Below are 22,258 nucleotides of genomic sequence, written 5' to 3'. Positions count from 1 at the left end.
TTATGGAAGAATTAGCATATGAATAAGTAAATCAGAAATATACTGTCTTAGCACAATGCCAAGAGACACAGCTTTACCTGATGGTGGTATTTGACATACCATGTTCGAAATAATGAGCTATTTGCCCATTGTTCATGTAGTCTGAATAATATGTCATCATAATTTAAGCTTTTTGCAGTTTAAATTTATACCTGAATTTACAAATCAGATAAGCCCCTTGTTACTGTTTGTCTTGCTGGTTTTGACTTACAGTACTGTAATAAACTGATCAGATCAAAAGACCAACTTCTTTGCTCTATAAACCAGTGTGTATAATGTCCTTTAAGCGCAGATCAATGTCTGTTCCATTTCTCAGCTATGTGCATTTCAAAAATACCTCTCAGCTGTCAGCTCACCTTCACCGAGGCAGTCTTCTCTGAAATGCCTTATATATCCCAGGCAGACTCTGAAACTGAACCTCTAAATCAAAAGACAAAAGGAGATGGATTAATCAATAAGGATGCTTTCATTTTCTCTATTTTTCCCCAGGCTGAATCCCCAGACATAACAATCAAATCAGTCTAGTCTAAGCTATACCAAAGCCTGTAAAGGTTACTTGACAAAGATTCCTTTTTACACAGACAAGATAGTCGTGCTTTTTCTCCCTTTCTCTCTTTCTTTCTTTAAGTAGACTTGATTTCGCACTTTCACTAACAGGAGAAAATAATAGAACACTTCCCTCCACCATCCTATTTTTTTTCTAAATATCTGCTGGTTTCAATATGCTACTATTTCTATCACAGTGTTAGAATAAGACTTTCCAGACTATATAAAATTACTTATTTCACTCATTGCTTAACAAGACTTGTTTTGGGAGGGTGAGAAGCCCAGTGATCCTAAAAAAATTTGCACATTCAAGCATTTAAAAGATATCACTCACATTTAAATACTGGCAGAAAATTAACAACTACAAATGACCCTCTGTGCACTGAAATCGTCCTTGGACATGTTCTCAAAAATTTCTCATTTAATTATATGAACTGATGATTTTCTCATTAACTAAATTTAACAACAAATGTGAAACTGTGAGTTTCTGAGTTACATTTTGTTATTAAAATAGTAAAATTTTCCCTTTTAATTGTGAATGCAGCCAAATCAACCTTAACATTCCAGGTGGTATTTTCCTGGCTTGCTTTAGGTTTCCTGCTGGATCTGCCATTAACTTTGAGTGCTTTTGGCCTATCACAAGATATGAAAACTATTTACAAAACAGAGTTTTTGAAGGAATTTATGAAAATTATGTGTAAAGGTGGCCCTGTTGATAAAGTATATTGGGAAATCCAATGAACTTAGATAAAGTCCCTTGTCAAAGTCAGATGTTAAGAGATGTACAGTGGAGCGGCATGAGGATAACTAATGTATCAAAGAGGCAAGAGTATGTAAGAAGATAAGAGGAACATGCAGTTCCCAAAGCTAGGTCTATGCACATTTGGTGTGTGAGCCTCCTGTTTCCTTGGTGTTGTTTTTTACCTCTTACTTGTATCTGCTAGTTATCATGATATTAAAACCAGCTATGCCACTTTAAATGACCAGAAAACAGGTTCAAAACAAATAAAATTAAGTATTTTTTCACATAGCTAGTTACTAATAAAACTCCTTGCCACAGAGGGTTATAGATGCTGAAAATGTTAATGAGTTCTGGAAACAGAGACTAGAGGAGGAAACATCAGTCAAGAGATATTAAACACAAAGATAAGATATGGCCTGCAGGTCAAGAACTCCCTTATGGGCAGAGCCCTGGAAGCTGAGAGGGGAACCAGGGGGAGGCAGAGTAGAAGTATTCTTCAATATTTTCCCTAAATGTCCAGGACTAGATGAACATTTGGCCTGCCCCACTACCACTGTGCTTAGGTTAAGCTCTTTTCCTTTCTGAACTTAAATCAAGAAGGAAAGCAAATCCAATCCCTTTCTTGTTTTAATCTGTTTTAATGAAATAAAAGGCAGTGTGGAACTCCACACTATTTTCTTTTTTTAATAAAAATACTTCTAACTAGTCTAGGTATATCTAAAGACCTTATTTCCTTTGGTTTAAAACAGACACGTAGATTTACATACTGTCTACCCCAGAGTTCATCATGTAAAGCAAGATAGAGCAAATAGCTGCAATAAATAGAAGTGAGAACAAGGAGTATGTTTTATAATACTGGAACCATGATCTAAGCGAGTGCACATTTCCTGTCTGAATCATATAATATTTGTTTGTTTTTTGTCTCCTCAGAATAACTATCCACTGTGCATGAGTGCCAATCAGTGCAGAGTTTTGGCCAGGTTTACTTTAGAAACCCAGTGGAAGAAAACTAAGGGAAATATTTGTGCTTTAGGCAAAGTGTTATGTAGGTTGGCATCTCTGATGAGGGCAGGATTAAATTAACAAAATTGGCAGCTAGAAGAGGACTTCTTTCTTTTTCTCTTTTGTGAGACTGGCAATGAATATGGAACCCTAGAGTGCCATTTCATTGAGTCAGTTTTCATGTCTTTAGGCAGTGAATTAATTTACCAAGTCTATGGAAAAACTGTTACAGACTTAGCAATTTCTTCATAAAAGGGAATCCTGCTAACTTTTATGTATTTTATGTGATATGAGAGATGTATTATGAATATAGTTCTAGAAGTTGGTGATGTATTATACCAGCACCAGTACTGAAACTTCTCCCTGTTTCAGTCTAGGCACTTAATCATAATATAGTATCTCCCACCGCTATACTTACCTACTCTTCCCACCAATTCTAAATCTCCTAATTTAGTCAAAGCCTAAGACACTCAATTAGGATCTGACATTATGGATTTGTCGAATAAGTTCTGTTAATTATCTTTTATGGACCAGTATGGTAGAACATTTACTTTATGTACACTAAAAGCATTTAATAGTATACTTAAATTATTCTAATAGTTTGCTAACTATGTTGTATGTTCTTAGGAGATGCAATTAGAAAATTATATAACATTGCATCTGTCATGTAAAAGAACATAATTCTATTGTTATACCTTTTCTATGTCAGATGCCATACTAATTACATCATTTGACAATTACTAACTATAACAGATTATACACATCCAAGTCATATAATCTCTTTCATGAGTAAAATAGCATTACATAATTGTCAGATGACCCAATGGAAAACAAAATTAATGCACTGTTTAGTATTACTAATCTTAATTATATATTTACAGCTTTATTAAATATAGAAGGATAAAATTTCCCCAAATGTCTAAGGGGCTTAGGATATAGATGCAATAAAAAACTTTAAAAAGACTTTAGATAGAAACATGGTCCCAAGGTAAATAACAAACTGTATTCTAAGAAGTTCCCATTAAGCATCTGCCTGATCCTGGAGGTACTACAATCTATAATTTTCTTTCTTTTTAACTTAAAAATTCCCTTTGGGTTCTACTACCATGCAAGACAAAGCTGTTTATGTGTAAAGCCTGTAAATTAACTAGTTGTTTGTCTTCCATCCCCATAAAAAGTAAAAAAAAAAAGAACTCGGCTCAGTAACTGCTTTTTGGTCTTAGTGCTGCTTTTCTGTACAGCATCTCCTGGGGATGGGCTCAGTGTTAAAACAGTCACTTGGTCCTATTTCTTCATTTTGGATATACCCTCAGGAACTCTGGCTAGAACCTTGCATTTTTCTCACTTCTCAGAGTGCCCACCACATGTGTTAGAGTTTATCTGCAGTCAGATGACAGATGGAGTGACAATCCAACTGTCTGTTCTTGAAATTATGACATCAGGCAATTAAGGTGATGCAAAATCCTTATGTGCAGTTGTTAAAAAGATCAATGGATTTGTTCATAACCTATAGACTGAACTTGCTTCCAAAGGATATATGACTGGCTGGAACTTTTCTTGAGTGTGAGCTGGGACGCAGATTGCTCCATGAGTGTTTTGTCATGGTCAGTGTGAACAGTCTCCCGTTGACAAGGAGGTCTGTGATCTGGGAGCGACTTGCTTATCCTACAGGGAAAGTGGTGTTTAGGTCACGGTCTTCTGTTCTACACTACACTTTTGATTCAAAGTCTTGCATTGTGGAAATGTTTTAGAATCAGTCTGATGAAATTTCTGTATACTTACAGAGACACACAAAGTTCAACAACCAGTTCTTCTGGTTAGTATTGTTGGCACTAAGAAAGGAACAAAAGACACTACCCGGTGCCAGCCTTTTTTTGTTGAGTGGAAAAAAGCATTTCTACTGCTGTAAGATTTTTAAAAGATGCATTGGTCATTACTAATGATGTCACAATATTTTATTATAGGTTACTTATGAAATTGCTGGTGCGATAGAAAAAAATAAAGATTCCCTTTCACAAAATCTCATATTTGTAATGAAAAGTAAGTAAATGGTTTGGTGGTTGCTGTTGTTGTTAGAAATCAAGATATTATGACTTGACTTTAATTTTCATTTTATTTTTAAGAGACATTTATATATAATTTCCTGTTAAAAAAGTCACCATCTTTTGTATGTACGCATTGTTTGAAATTTGCTCTTAACTTAGAAAGCTTTTAGAATTCATGAACATAAAGCATCTTCATCATGTGATATGATGTAAAGAACTAGAAGGTATAGTGAGATGAGTATGACTTAAAGAAATCATTGAGTATGAATTAAGATAAAAATAAACCCCAGAAAATAAGGAAAGGAAATAAGGCTCTGAAAATCATAGACTGCAGTGGGATGCACTTCACTGCTTGCGTACCTTTCTAAAAGCGGGAAATTGTGTACATTCTTGTGTTTTTTAGTGAATAGATACAGATGTTCATTGAAATACAAAATTAAATACCTTTCCATGTGCATATTGTATAATTATGCCTAATAATAATGTAACTCAGTTTATTAATTAATGATTCAGAATTAGGTTATTAAAGACCTCTATCATTTACTCTTTCTGCGAAGAAAAACAAAACATTTTCCTCAGGGAAATGTCAGTTTGTCCTGAGATATTATTTGTCTTTTCTCCAACCACTGCAGAGTCTTTCACTTAGTATATTATATACTTATATTTCATTCCATAGAAAAAGAGGTCTTTTGGAGGTAATATTTGTCTTCCAGATCAGCCCCACTGTAACAATGTATTGGTTTTTAGCAATTTTACTGTAAAATTAGCTAAACTCCCTAGTAAAATAATTGATGCATTTTGAAAGAAAACAGTGTACATTAAGGATGAAGAAAGAAATGGAAGAATTGATCTTTAATATAATCCTATTGATTATAGTTTTAGAGACATTCCAGTTCTCACTGCTTGGAATTTACATGATAATCTGCCAAAGAGTGTAAGAAGGTATGGCAACTTCCAGTATGCTCTACATGAGAGAGCATTCTTCCATTCTCTCACATAGTCTCCTTTTGCATTTACATTGCTACTGTTAAAAGGGAAGAATGGAGGATTAGATTGGATATAAATATGCTGAAATGCTGATATGCTGAAATTGAGTGTATATATAATTAAGAAGTCATAATAACAACAATTATAATTAATGGAAACATTCTGAAGGCAGAACATTTACAAGCATGCAAGTCATTTAAGAGCTACGTTCCTTCTTTTTTAAGTGACTTAGCCTTAAAACCTCTTGATTGTCAGTGACACATTTCCTTCAGGGTCAGTTTCGTAAATTATGTAGATGTATGCCTTAAGTGCATGCTTCCTTTGATTTTCATTGAATTTAGTTTCCTTAATCAAAACTTTTAAATATGCTAACAACAATAAAGTAATTTGCATATATGTGTAAGAATGTGTAACATACCTGTCCAACAAATACATCAGGAGAGACTATTGACATAGGCTTTATCTGTTTCAATTTGAAGTACATAATTTTAATGCCTTTCCTAATGCTACTCTACTGTGTTTATCCATATTTTAAAAATATGGAGGTTTACTATGTCTGCTGATTGTGCTGAAATTGTTTCAAGTATCTGCTTTACTATCTTCCTCATAATTTTATTATTCCTGTTAAGTAAGGAATAGCAATCTCCACAGAAAAGGGGAAACAAATCTATTGCATTTAAGCATCTAGTAATATACCTTTAGACAGCTAATAAAGAGCAAACTGAGGATTTCTACCTGCTATGCTAAACTTAATGACATTTTTTATGATGCTTATGCCATTCACCTTTCTGCCTTTTTGTTTTATTCACATAATGGGTGTGATAATAATGCTAGTTTGCTAGATCTTAAAAAAAAAAAAAAAATTAGGATGGTTAAAGATGTATCACATAACAGGTTTTTAATGCTTATTGGTGATGTGTTGGTACAAGCAGCATGTAATTACCATGTTCATCTTAAAAAGCCCATGACCATAACCTCATAAAGGATAATTTGACTGAAATTAGTATGAAGTATCCTATCTGTCTTAAAACTCAATTTTTTTTTTTAAAAAAACACCTCTTGGAAGTGTATTTTTTGTACTAATTATCACCACTGCATCAAACATATGTATGGCATTGTCTTTTTTCTGTAAATGTTTGTAGATGAATAGAAATGTGAACCCAGCTTGCTACAGTTCTGTCCTTCAGCTTGCCTTTTTTTTCTTTTTTTTCCCATCCCTTCCCATATTGTGTTTTATATCATTCTTTTTCTCTGGTGCAGTGACTGTCTATAATTTACTTCTGTCAAGTGCCTTGATCATTTCTAAATACTATTATGTTAGGTAAATGTGCAGAATGCATCTCTCATTGCTTTAATAGATGGATAAATTGGGAATCTGTAATGGAACAAAATTCAGAGGTGATTATCACATTTAAGTTTAGTTTAATTTTACATTTATCACAATTAAGTTTAGATAGATCGCAGCCTGAAAGGTTTGTTTTCTGCCCTGTTTTGTTCAGCACAACAACTGAATGTTTTAAAATAATGTTACTATCCCTAGATATTGAATGCTGCTTGATAACTAACATAATAGTTTATTGTTTTTTCCACTTAAGTTTACTTATTTAATTCTATCTCCTACTGTATGTCTTTTTAATTCCAAATACAATATATGTAATTTTCAAACTTGTATTTTATCTTCATGCATTAATTTCTTCTTTTTTTTCTAGCCAGTGAAAATGTAGTCATCAATCAATTGTTCCAGTCCAAGCTGACACAAACTGGATCACTTGTTCCTCCATATCATTCCCTTAAAATCAAAGGGTGTAAAGCAGCTTTGCTGAGTAAAAAAACATCAGTATCCTGTGCAAGTGGAGAATCAAAGAAATATATCGAGCTCAGCAAGGTAAGAATTTAGGACTCTTTCTGCTCTTTGCTCCTTGAAGATTTTTCTTAGTTATTTTGTAATTTCTGAAAGCTCCTTGTTCTCTGCTTCATTCTCTGTAGTCATTAAACTATTAAAATAATTTAGTACTTAATATCAACACTAAAGCAACAGTGAGACCTAACAGGTTATAATTTACTAACACTAATAGTGCTGGTTCAGGAACCTCTTTCTTGGACTCTCTGAGCGAAGGTTGGGCACAATGATGAGGTCCCTTCAAGCCTGAATCATTCCATGATTTTGTGGTTCCAGGGCTTACCAGTGGATGCAATATTACTGATTTTTGCCTGTATAGGAACACTTCTTTGTCTCCTTGGCTGACTTTATGATGAATAGTTAAGTAAATTAAGACATAGGAAGTACAAAAATAAGACCTTAATGTCTTTATTGTGTTAACCTGAGAAGATTTCTGGTTTGAACAAGATAGTTTGTGTGGTTTTGTATTAAGATTAACCCTGTACGTTTTGGCAAACATTGTTATTTTAAATGGTCACTTGTAAGTCAATTTTCCCAGTCAATTTGGAATCAAATCAAACTCTCCCCATTTCTGAACTTGTCTCTTCTTCTGCTAGCAAAGACAGCCAAAAGAGTAAAAAAAACAAAAACACAAAAGGGGGGAGAAACTTGGGAGGCTATCAGAAAATTAATTGTTCACATCACATGGGACATCTGTTTTTTGAGAAGAAATAACATGATTTCTTGAGTCCATTCTTGACAGAGCTTTGGAATTCCTCCTTCTTCTAGAAAAGAAGCAAGCAGTTCTCACAATACATCAGCTGCCTCCACAAGGCTTCTTGAAACTTACAACTCTATTTTTGGTTTACAGCTGCATAAAATTGATTCTGTCATGGGATTAAGGAGCCTGCTCTCATGTGTCGTTGTGAAAGGCTTTATGCAAGTACATCCATAGAATAGCAATGGGACTTTCCTCATAGCCCCCCTGCTGATAGTAGCATAATTCCTGTCTACTGTTCTTGTCAGTAATCTCAGTGGAAAAACTTAAGTTGAAGTGGTGTTGGTTTAAAGCTATATTTAGCAAACAGCTGAGGCATCACAAGGTGCCTTTAGGTGCCTTTCCACTACAGTAACAGCTTCCTAGAGGAAGCTTCCTAAGGCTGTGAAAAAGATCCTAGTCCCATACATGGAAGGAAGTATGAAAAGCACGTCTAAGTTAGAAGCCCAGTCAAGACAGGGGGACACCACACAGCTGGGATCTCTGAAACGATGAGGTTTTTGACCAGTCAGAATAGCTTGTAACCTGGAGTTACTCTCTTGAAAGATAGAAGACATATACAAATTCCTTTGGGAAGTGTGATAAATTAGGTCAGAAATTTCAGATTCAGTGAGAATGCCCTAAGCTTTTAGGTATTAGATGGAAGGTGGGAAGAACTTCATCCTTCATCTGCTCACAGAGCCAAGGATGGCCTGGCTTCTCAAAGGTAGGCTTTGAGAAGAGCTGTGCAGGTGAGGCAGAACACCACTTAGTTTGTAGTTACTAAGTTGGCCTCATCTGAGCATGGTAGTGTGCTGCTCTGCAGGACGGAAGCAGAATTTTAGTTATCTAAACTGTTCCAGTGGCAAAAAAGAAACACTTGCTATTTTGGAATAGGCACCTGATGCAGGAGCTGGAAGTAGGTAAGTGCTTAAATTCTTTTGTGGATCAAGCCCATGTCTATAACTGTGCTGTCCCAGATAATTTCTTCCCTTTTCCAGTATTGACTTGAAAATCCACTGTGGTGGACTGGAATAATGTTGGGTTTTTGTTTTGTTGTTATTGTAATTGAAAATGCAGTGTAAGGGGCATTTTCTAATGAGCTTAGAATTAAAATGACTACATGTTAGAAAATCATAACCATTGCATTTTTATTAGAGCTTATCCTGAGCGTAAAGGCAATAAAGAGAAAAAAAAAAAAAAAAAAAAAAAAAAAAAGAAGGGAGGGGAAGAAAGAGGAACATTAAGGCAAGAATTATTGACCAGAGATGGGCTTTCCTTTTATATCTGAAATTTGAGTTGTAACATACATCATACTGTAGGCAGTGAGAAACACAAAATGAAAAGTATCCATGTTGCTGTGCATGGGTAGTTGTCTGGACTCCACCATATTCAGGGAAGAGAAGTAGACGCTTTCAGAGGTCAGATAGGAGTTTGTTGTGATTACCATCCCCTTTTAGCTTGTCATCTTCAGTCCTAGCTAGGTTATATAATTATAGATTTCTCTATGTATGGCCATGTATCTACCTGTTTACCTTTCCATAAATGACTCTTTCCTTGATTTAGAACATGCTGTCACAGGTAAGGATGGTCTACCTCTTTGAATTCACCACTGTACTTGTAGTAGGGTCCAAGAGAACAGTGCATCCATCCTAAGATAGAGATGAACAGACCTAATAGCTGGCCAGAATTTTGGATCACATAAGGAGTCATAGGAATTTGGGGATGTCAGCTCAAGTCTCTGTGGCTTATGAAGACTGTGTTCTCTTTCCAAATAAAATAGAATATATCTTCATTGATACTCTTGCAACTCTTTTTCTCACATCAGCTCTTGCTCCCTTGTTTTTCTGTAATCTTTTCCTAGTGCATACTTTGATCCTCTTGCCTTCTACTCACATCCTTCAGAATAATCAGTGTGTTTCAGAGTTCACACAGCAGAAGTCTAGTCACATGAAGGCACATCACTAACAGAAAGCTTTTCTTTCCATTGACTTTAAGTTGTTTCTCTTTATCAACACTTTGCTTCATTGTCTGTTATTTGAGGAACTCATCTACTGCAAAGCTTTCACTATGTCTTCTGGTTAAAGCTTTAGAATACTCTGCTGGTAAAGAGAGATTTTTTAGGAGGGGCTTTTAGCTTCTTAACAGAGATTAGAAAGTTACATGTATAGTTGGTTTTTTTTCTGTAGGTTAGAAGTACAGGATTTTCCAACGTAAAGCTGTATATTAGAGGGTAATAGAGAAGTACAGTTTTGGTGATATAGTCTTGCTCCTTTGCCCATATCTGAAGATGTCCAAATTTGGAGACTTTGAATTAAATTAATTTTTAGTGTTTGCCTTGTTTCCTTTCTTTTCTCTCCCTCATTCTGAACAAAACACTTCTTTCCCATGGGAAGGAGTATGCAACACAGGACAGCAGGCAGGAAGTTTAGCATCCAAAGCATTGTTGGTCTTGAACTAGTGACTTAATCTGTTGGGAGAAAGGGGTGAGTGCATTATCTATCAAGTGGAGAAAACTCTATTTTAGTGATATTCCTCAATCATTTTGTAAACTTTAACTGAGAAGTGTCAGTGGCATGCTAGTTGTTATTTTTATAAGACCTGGAGCAAGCAGATCTCTTCTAGTTTTCTCTTTTGAAGCTGGGAATGAATTTGCCTTTAAAATCTTATTGCATCCTAGTAAGTGAGATTTGAAATAAGAAAGAGCTCCAAAGTTTAGCATAGTGAGTAGAGAACTGCTTGCGCTGCAATATTTTTAATGGAGTTTGGCTTGAGTGGGCCAAGCTGAGGAAATGTACACTTTTGATGCAACTGGAAAGAGACAGGAGTAGGCCAGAACATGCTGACTTGATAGAAAGGGAGTTTTATGGAGTAAGTGGACTGGAGAAAAACACTGAAAAATTCAGAGGTCAAAAGGTTGTCATTGATACAAAGGTTTGAATCTAAGAGTTTGGCCAAATCCTGGAATGCAATCATTTTGCCAGCCTTCCTGTAGAAAGTTTAGCAAAAACCCCAAATTTCTGGGCCCACTTTTAGGATGATTATTGCCATTTTAGTCTCAAAGATAGGAAGTGAAACAGTAAAAAATAAATTTGTTCCCCGTTCCCGTACTCTGATGTAACATTGGTTCTGATGAGATATGAAGTTATTGATAACTTAAGTCTATAATTGGTGAAAACGGGCTAAAAAAGAAAATAAAAAAAGGTTAACTGCATTCATGTGTGCAGGAAGAAAAGAGAAGGGTTTTTTTAATATTAGTATTATTGTTTTGCCTTCAAGATTTTTTTAAATGATCTATCCTTACATTTACTCACTTAAGCATCTGCCAAAGACATAAGGAACCTTTTCAGAGAGTTACAGAATTATGCTACTTATACTTATACTAAATGCACAAGTCCTGTTTCTGCAGTAGAGTTCCAGATCGTATTGTTTTGCCCAGTTATTTGGAAAAGGTATTTTATCTTTCCAGTGCTATACATCTGCCTTTGAAATCAAAACTTTCTTGCCAGTCATGGCTCTGCAGATACTTGAGGATATTTATCCACTTTCCTAAGTCTTTCTGAAACTCAAATCATTGTCTATGACACACTATTTGTATAATTGTTTGCCTTCGTTAGTAAATTGTGTAAATTATAGAACAACGAAAATGAAGGTTTACTGCCTATCTTGAGATAAAGGTATTGTGTGTATGCTTTTCTCCCCCACAGCTGTTGAAAAAGAAAGGAACATCTTCATTTCTTCAGAGACTGGAACGAGGGGGCCCAACCACTGTGGCAATACAGCTCAGGGTTAGTGAACATCCTCCAGACAGAAATTTATATTAAAAAAAAAAACCAAAACAACACCACATTTTAAAGGCAAGATTAATCTCTACAAATTGCAATGGAAGAAAGAAAATTTCTATGCTTGAGAAAGTCACTTATGTGGCCAGGTCAAGCCTTTTGAGAAAATGATGTTAAAAAGTTAGGAAAAGCAAATGTGTTGAGCAATTGCCTTTGCTGCACAATAATGATGGATAACTGGTTTTTTTTTTTCCCGACAGAAATCACTCACAGATATTATTGGGAAACTGCAGAACTGCACGCCACATTCTGTCCATTGTATAAAGCCTAATAACTCCAAGTTACCAGATACGTTTGACAATTTTTATGTGTCTGCTCAACTGCATTATATCGGTGTCCTAGACATGGTCAAAATCATACGACATGGATATCCAATACGTCTCTCTTTCACAGACTTCTTGTCAAGGTAAATTCTTTTCAGTTTCATAAAAACTTTTTCTTACCTACGGTAGAAAGCCTTCTGTCATGTTCTGGTAGTGCTTGCAGTGTTGTTTTGCTGACGAGTCTTTGAGACTTTCTTCAGAAAAAAATCATGTCTGCCAGCAAGGGGTATAGACTTGTTATTTTTTAATTGAAGGAATCATGAACTTTGTGGAAATCTATTTATAAAGATCATCAGTGAAATGTATTCAATTTAAAAATTATAACTTCATAAAATAATTATATTTTTATAATTTATGCTATTTATAATATTTATAAAATAAGAAATATTACATGTTGTCTCCAGGTAATTACAAAGCAGAAGGCAAAATACTGTAATTTTTCAAGTTTATCAATGTAGGTGTCATGGGTTTGGTATTTGTATTTCATATGCTAGGATTTTTTTTCCTTTTTTTTTTTTTTTATTGTTAGAAACTAGTGAAATTTTGAATTTATGTGAAAAGACAAAAACATATATATCACTGCTTCTGGCTGAAGGCAAGCTCTTTTCCCCCATCCCTAATTCAGTTTTGGGGTTTTGGCTCGCTTACATTCTCAAATGCTTCATCAGAGAAGGAGTACCATCTTGTCCAAGAGATGTTCAGTTAGCAGCCTCATGCACTCAACACATGTTCCTCCTGTCTACATGTTCTACTCCTTGACTGATCTATCAATCAGTCATGATCTGACCTATTTACTTCTGAAAAAAACCATGGGAGTATCAGCTGCTTACACCCATATAAACTTTCAGTTGCCTTCTTGGAAAAAGTTGTGGATGTTAAATTACTGCTTGGACAGGATCATATACCCTCTGGCAATTCTGTAAATATTCAAAAAGTGCAGGGGTATAGGAGTTTATAATCCCATGTGTTTCAAAAGTGAGCCATCTCTGTCCTGTAACAACATTCATCCTGCAGCGTGAATCTGGAAGTGCAGGCTGGTTGAGAAGATGCAGATAATGCGATTTGAAAAAGCAGACTGCTCTCATATTCAGAAGTGGTAGGAGCAATCACTGCATAGCTGTTTCCATATTACTGAATTGAATACTTCAAGGGACTATTACATGAGCACAAAACCACAATCTTTTCTACTGTTAAATCCTTACAATGGTTCCTGGCAGGGATTTGGTCCTTGCCACCTAGCTTTTCTCACTGCAATTCCCAGAGACAGGTTGGGGTTGGCACAGACCTGGGACCATTCCTGGTGGGCAGTGTGGAGGTAGCTGCTTTCTTTTGGAGGATAAAGGAGAATAACCATGTGTACAAAGGTAATTTTATTCAGTTGTCTTCAGTGCCAGAGAATGGTATCACGTGTGTTCATCTAACAGTACAGGCATGAGTCCAGCATGATGTCTTTTTTGGAGAAACTTTATTTTAAAATATCAATACAAGAATGTTTGAAGATTCAAATGTAATTTCAATCTTTTTCCTCCACACCTTCAAGTATGTCCCAAAGACAAATTTTTATCTAAAAGTCTTAGAGGACATCTGCTGTCTCACAATAAATACTTATTTGCTGTAATGATAGTAAAAGAAGATTAGCAACAAAACCCAACAATATGATGGCAGCAACATTTATGCTATAATTTTAAAGTATTCTAGTTTTGTTACTGTCCATCTTTATCCCTTTTTCTCCACAATAAATTATCTTTATAGGTTCTTTACAGCTGAGCCCCTCTCTTTTTACCTATTTGCACCACATCCTAATAATTTCATTATTATACATAAGATTAATTCAACAGTGGTGGGGCTAGCATGGTGTCACTGAAAATGAAGTCCATTTTATAATATTCCCTGTGAATATATGTCAGACCTATTTAGAAGTTAGCAATAATCGCTCTGCATACATCTCTTGACACTACTGATTTTAGGTTTGTGTACTGTGGGCTCTTGGCCCAGCGGTACTGAAAGAAATCATCAGCATTGTAAGGCTTTTTACAGTAGCCATTCCCATCATGCAGGTCAAAGCTTATCTTAGTTTGAACAGCAGAACATGCGAATTCTTCACTTTACTCACCATGAGCAGTTAACCTTCATATTCACATACAATGTACTTGGATAATTCTTTTTCTTTCAAATAGTGCAAGCATGTGGCAATTTGTTCTTTTATTGGCCAAAAATGATGAAATTTTTAATCAGAAATGATAGTATTAAATTGTAGTTCAAAAGTACTGTCAATTCTTGATGTTATATTTTTTTAGCCAATAGACTACAGGTAAGAAAGAGCAAAGAATTATTCACAGAATTACAGGATCATCTAGGTTGGAAAAGACCTTGAAGATCATCTAGTCCAACCATTAGCCTAACATTGACAGTTCCCAACTACACAATGTCCCTCAGCGCTATGTCAATTCTACTCTTAAACAACTCCAGGGATGGGGACTCCACCACTGCCCTGGGCAGCCCATTCCAACACCTAACAACCCGTTCTGTAAAGAAATGCTTCCTAATATCTAGTCTAAACCTTCCCTGGTGCAACTTGAGGCCATTACCTCTTGTCCTATCGCTCATTACTTGGTTAAAGAGACTCATCCCCAGCTCTCTGCAACCTCCTTTCAGGTAGCTGTAGAGGGCGATGAGGTCTCCCCTCAGCCTCTTCTTCTCCAGACTAAACAACCCCAGTTCCCTCAGCCGCTCCTCGTAGGACCTGTGCTCCAGACCCTTCACCAGCTTCGTTGCCCTTCTCTGGACATGCTCGAGTAATTCAATGTCCTTTTTGTAGTGAGGGGCCCAAAACTGAACACAGTCATCGAGGTGCGGCCTCACCAGTGCCGAGTACAGGGGTAAGATCACTTCCCTGTCCCTGCTGGCCACGCTATTTCTGATACAAGCCAGGATGCCATTGGCCTTCTTGGCCACCTGGGCACACTGCTGGCTCATGTTCAGCCGGCTGTCAATCAACACCCCCAGGTCCCTCTCTGACTCGCAGGTCTCCAGCCACTCCTCCCTTATTGAATTCAGAGATTATGAGCTACCTTTTCAAAAAGTTTTCTGAAAAACTGTCATTTGTACTACATCTCTATATTGCCTCAGTGACTGGACAGGATGGTTTTGGAAACTGGATAATTAGTTTTGGCAATATTCTTGTAGACTGGATTTGATTTGTTTGTTCAGCCAAGCTCTGGTCTTGTCCTGCTATTCATTGATTGGAATGACAAATGATTTTATCAGATTTCCATATATGCTTATAGACCTGAAGTTGATAGATTTTCTCACCCTTCAATTTTTTTTTTCTTTAGTGTCAAACTGGTATTTCTAGCATTCTAATTCTTGGGAAAATAGTATATTCTCTATTTCTGCAATTATTTTTCCTCCATCATGGCTCTTTTACTTCTTTTGCGTGGTTCAGAATGATCTGTGATTGCCAGCCCTTAGGTGGGCAGCCATGATTGCACTGGTATGCATTCAGGCAGACTTTGAGCACAGGCACTGAGGTACTGAGTGCGATGCCTTTCCAAGAACTGCTTCTTGCAGAACAGTCAGGATGCTGCACAAGACTCTAAACCTATTTCTCCGAGGTACTGGTCATTATTCTTCAAGTTTCAAAAGAGAAAAAATGACATCAACTTAAATTTTACTTAGGATCCCCCAATCCCAAACTAATACAAATATCATACAAACAGGTAAAATCTAAAATTTGAATTATGACAAGTAACGATCACAACAGGCCACAGTGATGCTGATGTATATGTGAACAGACTTCATTCTGAGCTGTCCTGGAACCAAGAAGAAAAGGGGGAAAAAAAAAAACCAAACACAAAAACTAGATAGAGATTAAAAAAAAAACCCACAAAAACTAGATAGAGATGGATAGTTAGAGGCTTAGTTAAAACCTCATATTAAGGAAGGATCATGAGTAGGAGTAAGATCTGAAAGACTGTGAAGGCTTGCTGATTACCTTTGAGTACAGAAATATATACCAACCAATAGGGCCTCCACTCTGTGGTATTTTCACATCCGGAAGGAGCCATCATACTCAGATGCCCAGGGATGAAATACAGCTCTATCACAGTGAGTAAGGATGATGTTTGGGGTTTTTTTTCTTAGTAGGGAATAAGTGTATTTGTTTAATATTATGCTGAGGGGGGAAAGAAAGCTTAGGAAACAAAACACAGTAAAAGATGAAGGAATTGTTCTTTAGTCACTGTAGGAAGCTGTAAACAAGTGAATGCTCTTACCAAGTGCTCTTCCTGGACTGAAAATGTTTAGCTTCCCCATGTCTTACCCCAAGGGGCAAAGGCATTACTCCCCATTACTCTGGAGAGAAAGACCTTGACAGCTGACAACAGGAAAACACAGAGGGAGAAAGAAAAATAGACAGTTTCCATCTCTTAGCTCAAGAGATTAATGAAATTTGTCTACACCTTAATTTTTTCTGGAATGTTTTATAAGAAATGGAAATATAAGTAGTTTTTGCTTTATTCTGTCATGCTCTGCTGTGCCTTTGTTTGTGAATACTACATATTAAGAACTCTTGATTTTGGTGTGGGTTTTCTCTTTTGAAGAGGGTTTCCTCCCCATTTGGGTTATGAAAACTAGCAATTTGACCATGTGGCCACAAAGGGGGAAGAATAGGCCTACACATGTAAAACACAAGATATCCTGCTATCTTGATATAGTTGATAAGTGTGACCCTATGAACTATCAATCCAAGAATGACAATACTTTGAGGTAGCAAAATACATCCCCAGCTGGGTGCCTGTGAGAAGTTTACCCATAACTGTTAAGGTTTTCACCTTCAGTTTGTGTCTTGGAGTCCTTCCGATGGACTAAGTTTCAGTGAATGCAGCTGTGTGGTTCACAGCTTGGCTTAGCTCAGCTGCAAAGTGTTTTATAGTAGTGATGCAAGGAAATCTCATTTTTCTCGAGCTGAATGTACTATGCAGTTCTCCCGGGCTTACCTGGCTTGAGAAGTAAAGGATATTAATGGTAGATCTGAAAGCACTGTGCAAAATCAAAGAGAATTTGTGGCCCAGATCCCAATTGAATTCCCAAAAGATAATGAATTGCTACCCTCCTCCACCCTGCCTGCAGTTTTTATGCATTTACTCTTAGGGTCTCTCTTATCAAATAGGCAATGTGGTCAGAGTTAAAAAAATCAATTAATGAAAAAATTTAAAACCTTTTATTTTTGTTCTGCTGGCTAATAAAAAGACAGAATGTTTGAATTAGGGGCCTTTGTGGTAAAGGGATAGAATATTGGAAAACCTAGATATTCTATCATTAATACAGGCAGTACCATTGATTTCTTCATTGCATTAATTTGAATAAATTTCTATTAATATCTAATTCGGTATTAATATGACTGGTCTCTACCATATATTTGTGAGTCACATTTGAACTCTTACGATGGCTAAAGAAAGACAGTAGCTAAGGAAAGGTCATATTTTGCAAGAGCACTTCTTCCTGGGCTACAAAGCTTAATCATTATTTCTGTTGCTGTCCTTTTCGGATTTACTGGTTCTGCTTCTGTATTATCAAAGTAAAACTTGACAGCTGCTAGGTGAACCCCTCAATCACCAAAGTTTGTTGATCAGAAGAGAAATTTTGTGGAAATTCTGGTTCTTAAGTGGAAGCTGTGACAGTTACTGTCAATGAATATATAATAAAAATGGGAATTAATAAGGTCAGATGCTATTAAATGCTGTAAAAACAGGCAGCACCAATGTAATTATGAGATGATATATGTGATTTCAGTGGATTTGCCAACTCCAGCTGCAGTGATTCCACTGAATTTGCCTGCAGTGTTGGCTCAATTTCTAAAGCTCTTTGAATAGAGGCAGAAATCAGTTTTAACATTATCTTTAGAATTGAAAGCCTTGAGCAATATGCATTTTAGACTCCTGGAAAAGTTTACCCATCTATTTTGTATTAATACCTTCAGAATCATTCTCAGTGGGCTAGATTTTGAAATTCTAGCTTTGCTTTTAAGTCAAGGCAGTGTCACAGTGTGGTGAAGTGTTCAAAATTTCCAATTTGCAGCCCAAATTTTCACATAGGTAAAGTATCCTGAAATATCCTTTTCTTGGAAGAAAGAAAACATTAAAATAACCATGGAATTAGGAACTGTTTGCAGGTGGCTCTTTCTTTCCAGTATTTATCATTTTGATACCTTATTGAAAATGAGGTTAATTCCACCCAAGATATACAAAAAGCACTTTAGTAGGAACGTAGTAATTTGTTATGTTTTTGGTATTTGGTGCAATGGCAAAAAAGTGTGTATCAGTGTGTGCTCTATTACCAGTGTAGAACAATAGGGCTCAGGAACTCTCTAGTGCACAGAGAGAGCCTGGTTGTACAAGCTTAATATCTAGAACCTAATCTCTTTGCATCAATTAATAAAATGGATCCTGGCTGACTTTTGTGTCATTCACCTCACTTGGTGCTCAAGGAAGACATGTAAAAGCCATTTAGAATATAAATTTTTAAAAATAATGATAGTGATCAAAGACCCATCTAGAGTAATGAGGTGAGCTTATATTTCTTGCTCAGTGAAGTACAAGAATACAGCTGTTCAGGAATGTTCAGGTAAAAATCAGGCAGTAAGATGCTCTGTTTCACTCATTCTGAACAATTTTATTGGTACCATCCTCCTCTACCAACACTCCTGTACAGTTAGTGTTTTGTAAATTGGATTAAAAATTAATTTTTCCTCTCTCTTTCTTCTTTAATGTAGTTCACCACATTGCTGAACTGTACCCAGTGCATTGTTCTGCCTGTGTTTTTGTTTCCTTGGTCAAAGAAGAATTTATGATCTACTGCCTTAGATATTGAGGTTCACATCACACATATTTCTTTTTTTCTGGGACACTGTTTAGCAATGGAGACTGCAAGGACCAGTTGCACAGGTTCTGAAATGAGACATCTGTGCTAGCCTTCCCTTCCAGTTTGAGACAAACCTTCAGGGCTGTTGGATAACCTCTGTGGATTAAGTGAATTGATAAGCAAATTGAGCTTTTCACTTAGGTGATGAGAATTGCAGGATTTCTATGAGTAAAACCATGTTGTTCAGAAAGCCCAAGTAATTGTCTGCTAGTGTGTTATTCCTTGTCTTTATTTCTGCACTTTTTGAGTGTTTCTTGGAACTTCATTACTATCTCTCATGTTTCTAGACTGTCTTTCAACTCACTCGTGTTTTCCATCTTGAAGTTCCCATCCTGCCTTCTGCTGCTGCTGAAGGAACAGCAGAGAAAATTTCATACTGTGAAGGAAAACATAAAGGCTGTATGTAGAGATATCTCTTACAGTGTTGTTGCAAGAAGAGATAAATCACTAGAATATTATGATTTATTATTAGCAATTCTCTTTAAAAATAGTTTAAGTTGCATCAATCTAATCTTTAGATTTACCTGTGCATATGCAGACATGCAACTTAGATTATAATCAGTTGTTTGTGCTGTTAAAACAGTGTCAAGTGCAAGTTTGGAGGTACAGTATCAGACTACCTTATTTTATTTTTTTGCTTTTGCTTTTGTCCTTTTTTTTTCTTTTTCTATTCCTTCTTCTTTTTCTTGTTCTTTTTTTTTTTTCTTTTTTCCTCTTCCTCCTCCCCTTCTTCACCTCTTATTCTCCTTCTTCTCCCTCCTTTTTATTGGCTAACCTTATTCTCTTCTCTCACTTAAAAATAAAGAATCTCTAAGATTTTAGTGTTTTGAAAATAGAATGTTAAAAAGAGTTAACATTCTGATGAATTTTTGTTGTAAAATAACTTTAAAAGATGGCAAAACATCCATTTTAATAGGAAATATTAGGAAGGAAGATATGGAACACAATGATAATGTATTCTTATGGTAATCATAGCAGTGACAGTGAAACAAGTATGTTCAAAGCCTGCTCTAATTACAGGTTTTCCTCTGATTTCAGTATGAAGTTCTTCTTAGATGAAATTCTTCTTAGAGGTTACACGTAACTGCAGATCCTGAAATCTGCAGTTCTACTCAGGGCAGCGTTCATTCGTACAGAAATGTTCTAATAGTGGACTTTAGATCAAAAATGGCTTCAGAGCACTTAATTGTTACTAACTCATCCAGACAATTGACTTTGCTTGGAGATCATTCTGAAGAGATTCCTTTTTTCTCAGGAAAGTTTATGTTCATGCTAATATCATGTCTATCCTCCTGCAACTGACATGAAGTAACTATTAATAACTATCGTAATCTTTTGATCAAATTTGTACTATTAGCTGATGCTGTATTGCACAGATGTGTTGTTTATATTTGTGAATCTTGTGTGGGACTCATCATTGCATATCTGAACTCCCTTTGTCCAGAAGCTTTTTGGTCTTTTTTTTTTTTTTTCTGTCTTTCCTCTCTAATTTTTTTCCTCTTCAAAGTGGGGAAGTGATGATACTTTATAATATATCATTTGTAAATTTAAAAAGTGCAGCAAAATATTTCAGAGTTTCATGAGCAAGTTATGCAGAGTATTAGTGAGAATGATGTACTGAGTAGACTGCAAAGTGACAGGTCATCACACTGGCCCTTTTAGCTTTATTGTCTGCTATACAATAATATCATCAGTCTTCTCATAGAACACTGAATTGATATGTGCCGTATCTTAAATCCTTGCAAGGAGAGCAAGACATAATCTGACTGGTGTTAAAAAGCAATATTCCATTAAAGTAGATGTAATGATATCAATTTATACCAAATGGCAATCTCACCGTTATGTAGCTTGTTGCTTCAGACCTAGAGCTGCAAGTGATATTTCTGATTGAGGATAACAATTTTTGTTTTATTTTAGAATGCAAGAAAAGGTGAGTAAATGAAATATTTTGAAGTCATCAGTTTTGAGGGCACCTTAAACCCAAATTCAGAAACATGGTAATGACTTATTTCCTGTGAAGAATGAAGGTCATCCACAAACTTTAAACCCCTGATTTTCAAAATTACTATGTCTTTGACAGTTTTGGTAATCATCACATTCTAGAAAGAAGTGTCATGGGTTAACCCCAGTGGGCAGCTCAGTCCCACACAACCGCTCACTCATTTCCTGCCCATTGGGGTGGGGGAAAGAATTAGAAGGGCAAAAGTTATAAAATTCATGGGTTGAGATAAAGACAGTTTAATAGGGAAAGCAAAAGCTGTGCATGCAAGCAATGAAAAATAAAGAATTCATTCTTCATTTCACAACAGCGGGAGGGTGTTTAGCCATCTCCAGGAATGCAGGACTCCTTCACATGTAATGGTTACTTGGGAAGACAAACACCATCAGTATTGTTTGCTGGGCATGTTCTGAGTTTTATAATGCAATCCTCATTTGCTAAAGTGATTATAAATGGGTGTAAACTATTGTGTCATTCCAGTGAAGCCAGTTGAATTATTCATCTCTGTCATGTACTTAGAGTTCCGCAGGATCAACATGAAAAGGGGTCCCTTGAGCAGGGAGATACAATTAGGTAATAAAATAGAGCGCTACAGGGAAATAAAGGTGACATGGTCAGTTTTAAGTCTGGTAGTTCCTAACTTCCAAATACTTGGTGTGCAATCTGAATAATCTTCCAGGATTATTTATATTACATTTAGTATAAAGTGTATAAAATTTAGTTAGTAGAGCTTCTCACAGGGAGTTTATTATTTTGTGCAATAGAGAATGTCCTGGCTTTTAGGCTGTTTCAAAGAGAATCTCAGGTTATTGTTCTCCCTCTACTACTAGGAGTATGCAAGGCATTTTTCTGCCCTATTTTCTTTTGCCTGTTTTTTTTTTTTTTTTTCCTGGCTATGTTCATTTTCTTAGGAAATGATAAATCTGTTACACACACACAAACATAATTCTGGCTGAACTGTTTCTGCAGTTCCAGTGGGTTTCTTTTTTCTTTTCTTTTATTTTATTTTTTAGGAAGGATCTGTGAAACTTTAAAATGTTTATTTAATTTCCAGAGTTAAGTGCCACCCTTGGTACCTCTGGACTGATATTCGGTTTCTACTAGCATTTGACATTTCTTGTCCCTCAGGGTTAACCAAACATTTATTAAATCACTAAATAACCCTGTTACTGTATG

At 36.0% G+C, this 22,258-nt stretch overlaps 1 protein-coding gene across 3 annotated transcripts in view; it reads left to right on the top strand.

Moving 5' to 3' along the window:
* Positions 1-22,258, top strand: part of MYO16 (myosin XVI) — a 402,721-nt gene that overhangs the window by 301,135 nt on the left and 79,328 nt on the right. For all 3 annotated transcript variants that reach the window (XM_074815323.1, XM_074815322.1, XM_074815321.1), the window contains exons 24-27: positions 4,294-4,369; positions 7,071-7,246; positions 11,705-11,785; positions 12,040-12,245. In XM_074815323.1, coding sequence (XP_074671424.1) covers positions 4,294-4,369; positions 7,071-7,246; positions 11,705-11,785; positions 12,040-12,245 — 539 coding nt within the window. The remainder of the gene's footprint in view (positions 1-4,293; positions 4,370-7,070; positions 7,247-11,704; positions 11,786-12,039; positions 12,246-22,258) is intronic.

This window comes from Strix aluco, chromosome 2 (genome assembly GCF_031877795.1).
Source record: "Strix aluco isolate bStrAlu1 chromosome 2, bStrAlu1.hap1, whole genome shotgun sequence".
NCBI classification, from domain to species: domain Eukaryota; kingdom Metazoa; phylum Chordata; class Aves; order Strigiformes; family Strigidae; genus Strix; species Strix aluco.
This window is presented reverse-complemented; position numbering and strand designations above follow the sequence as displayed.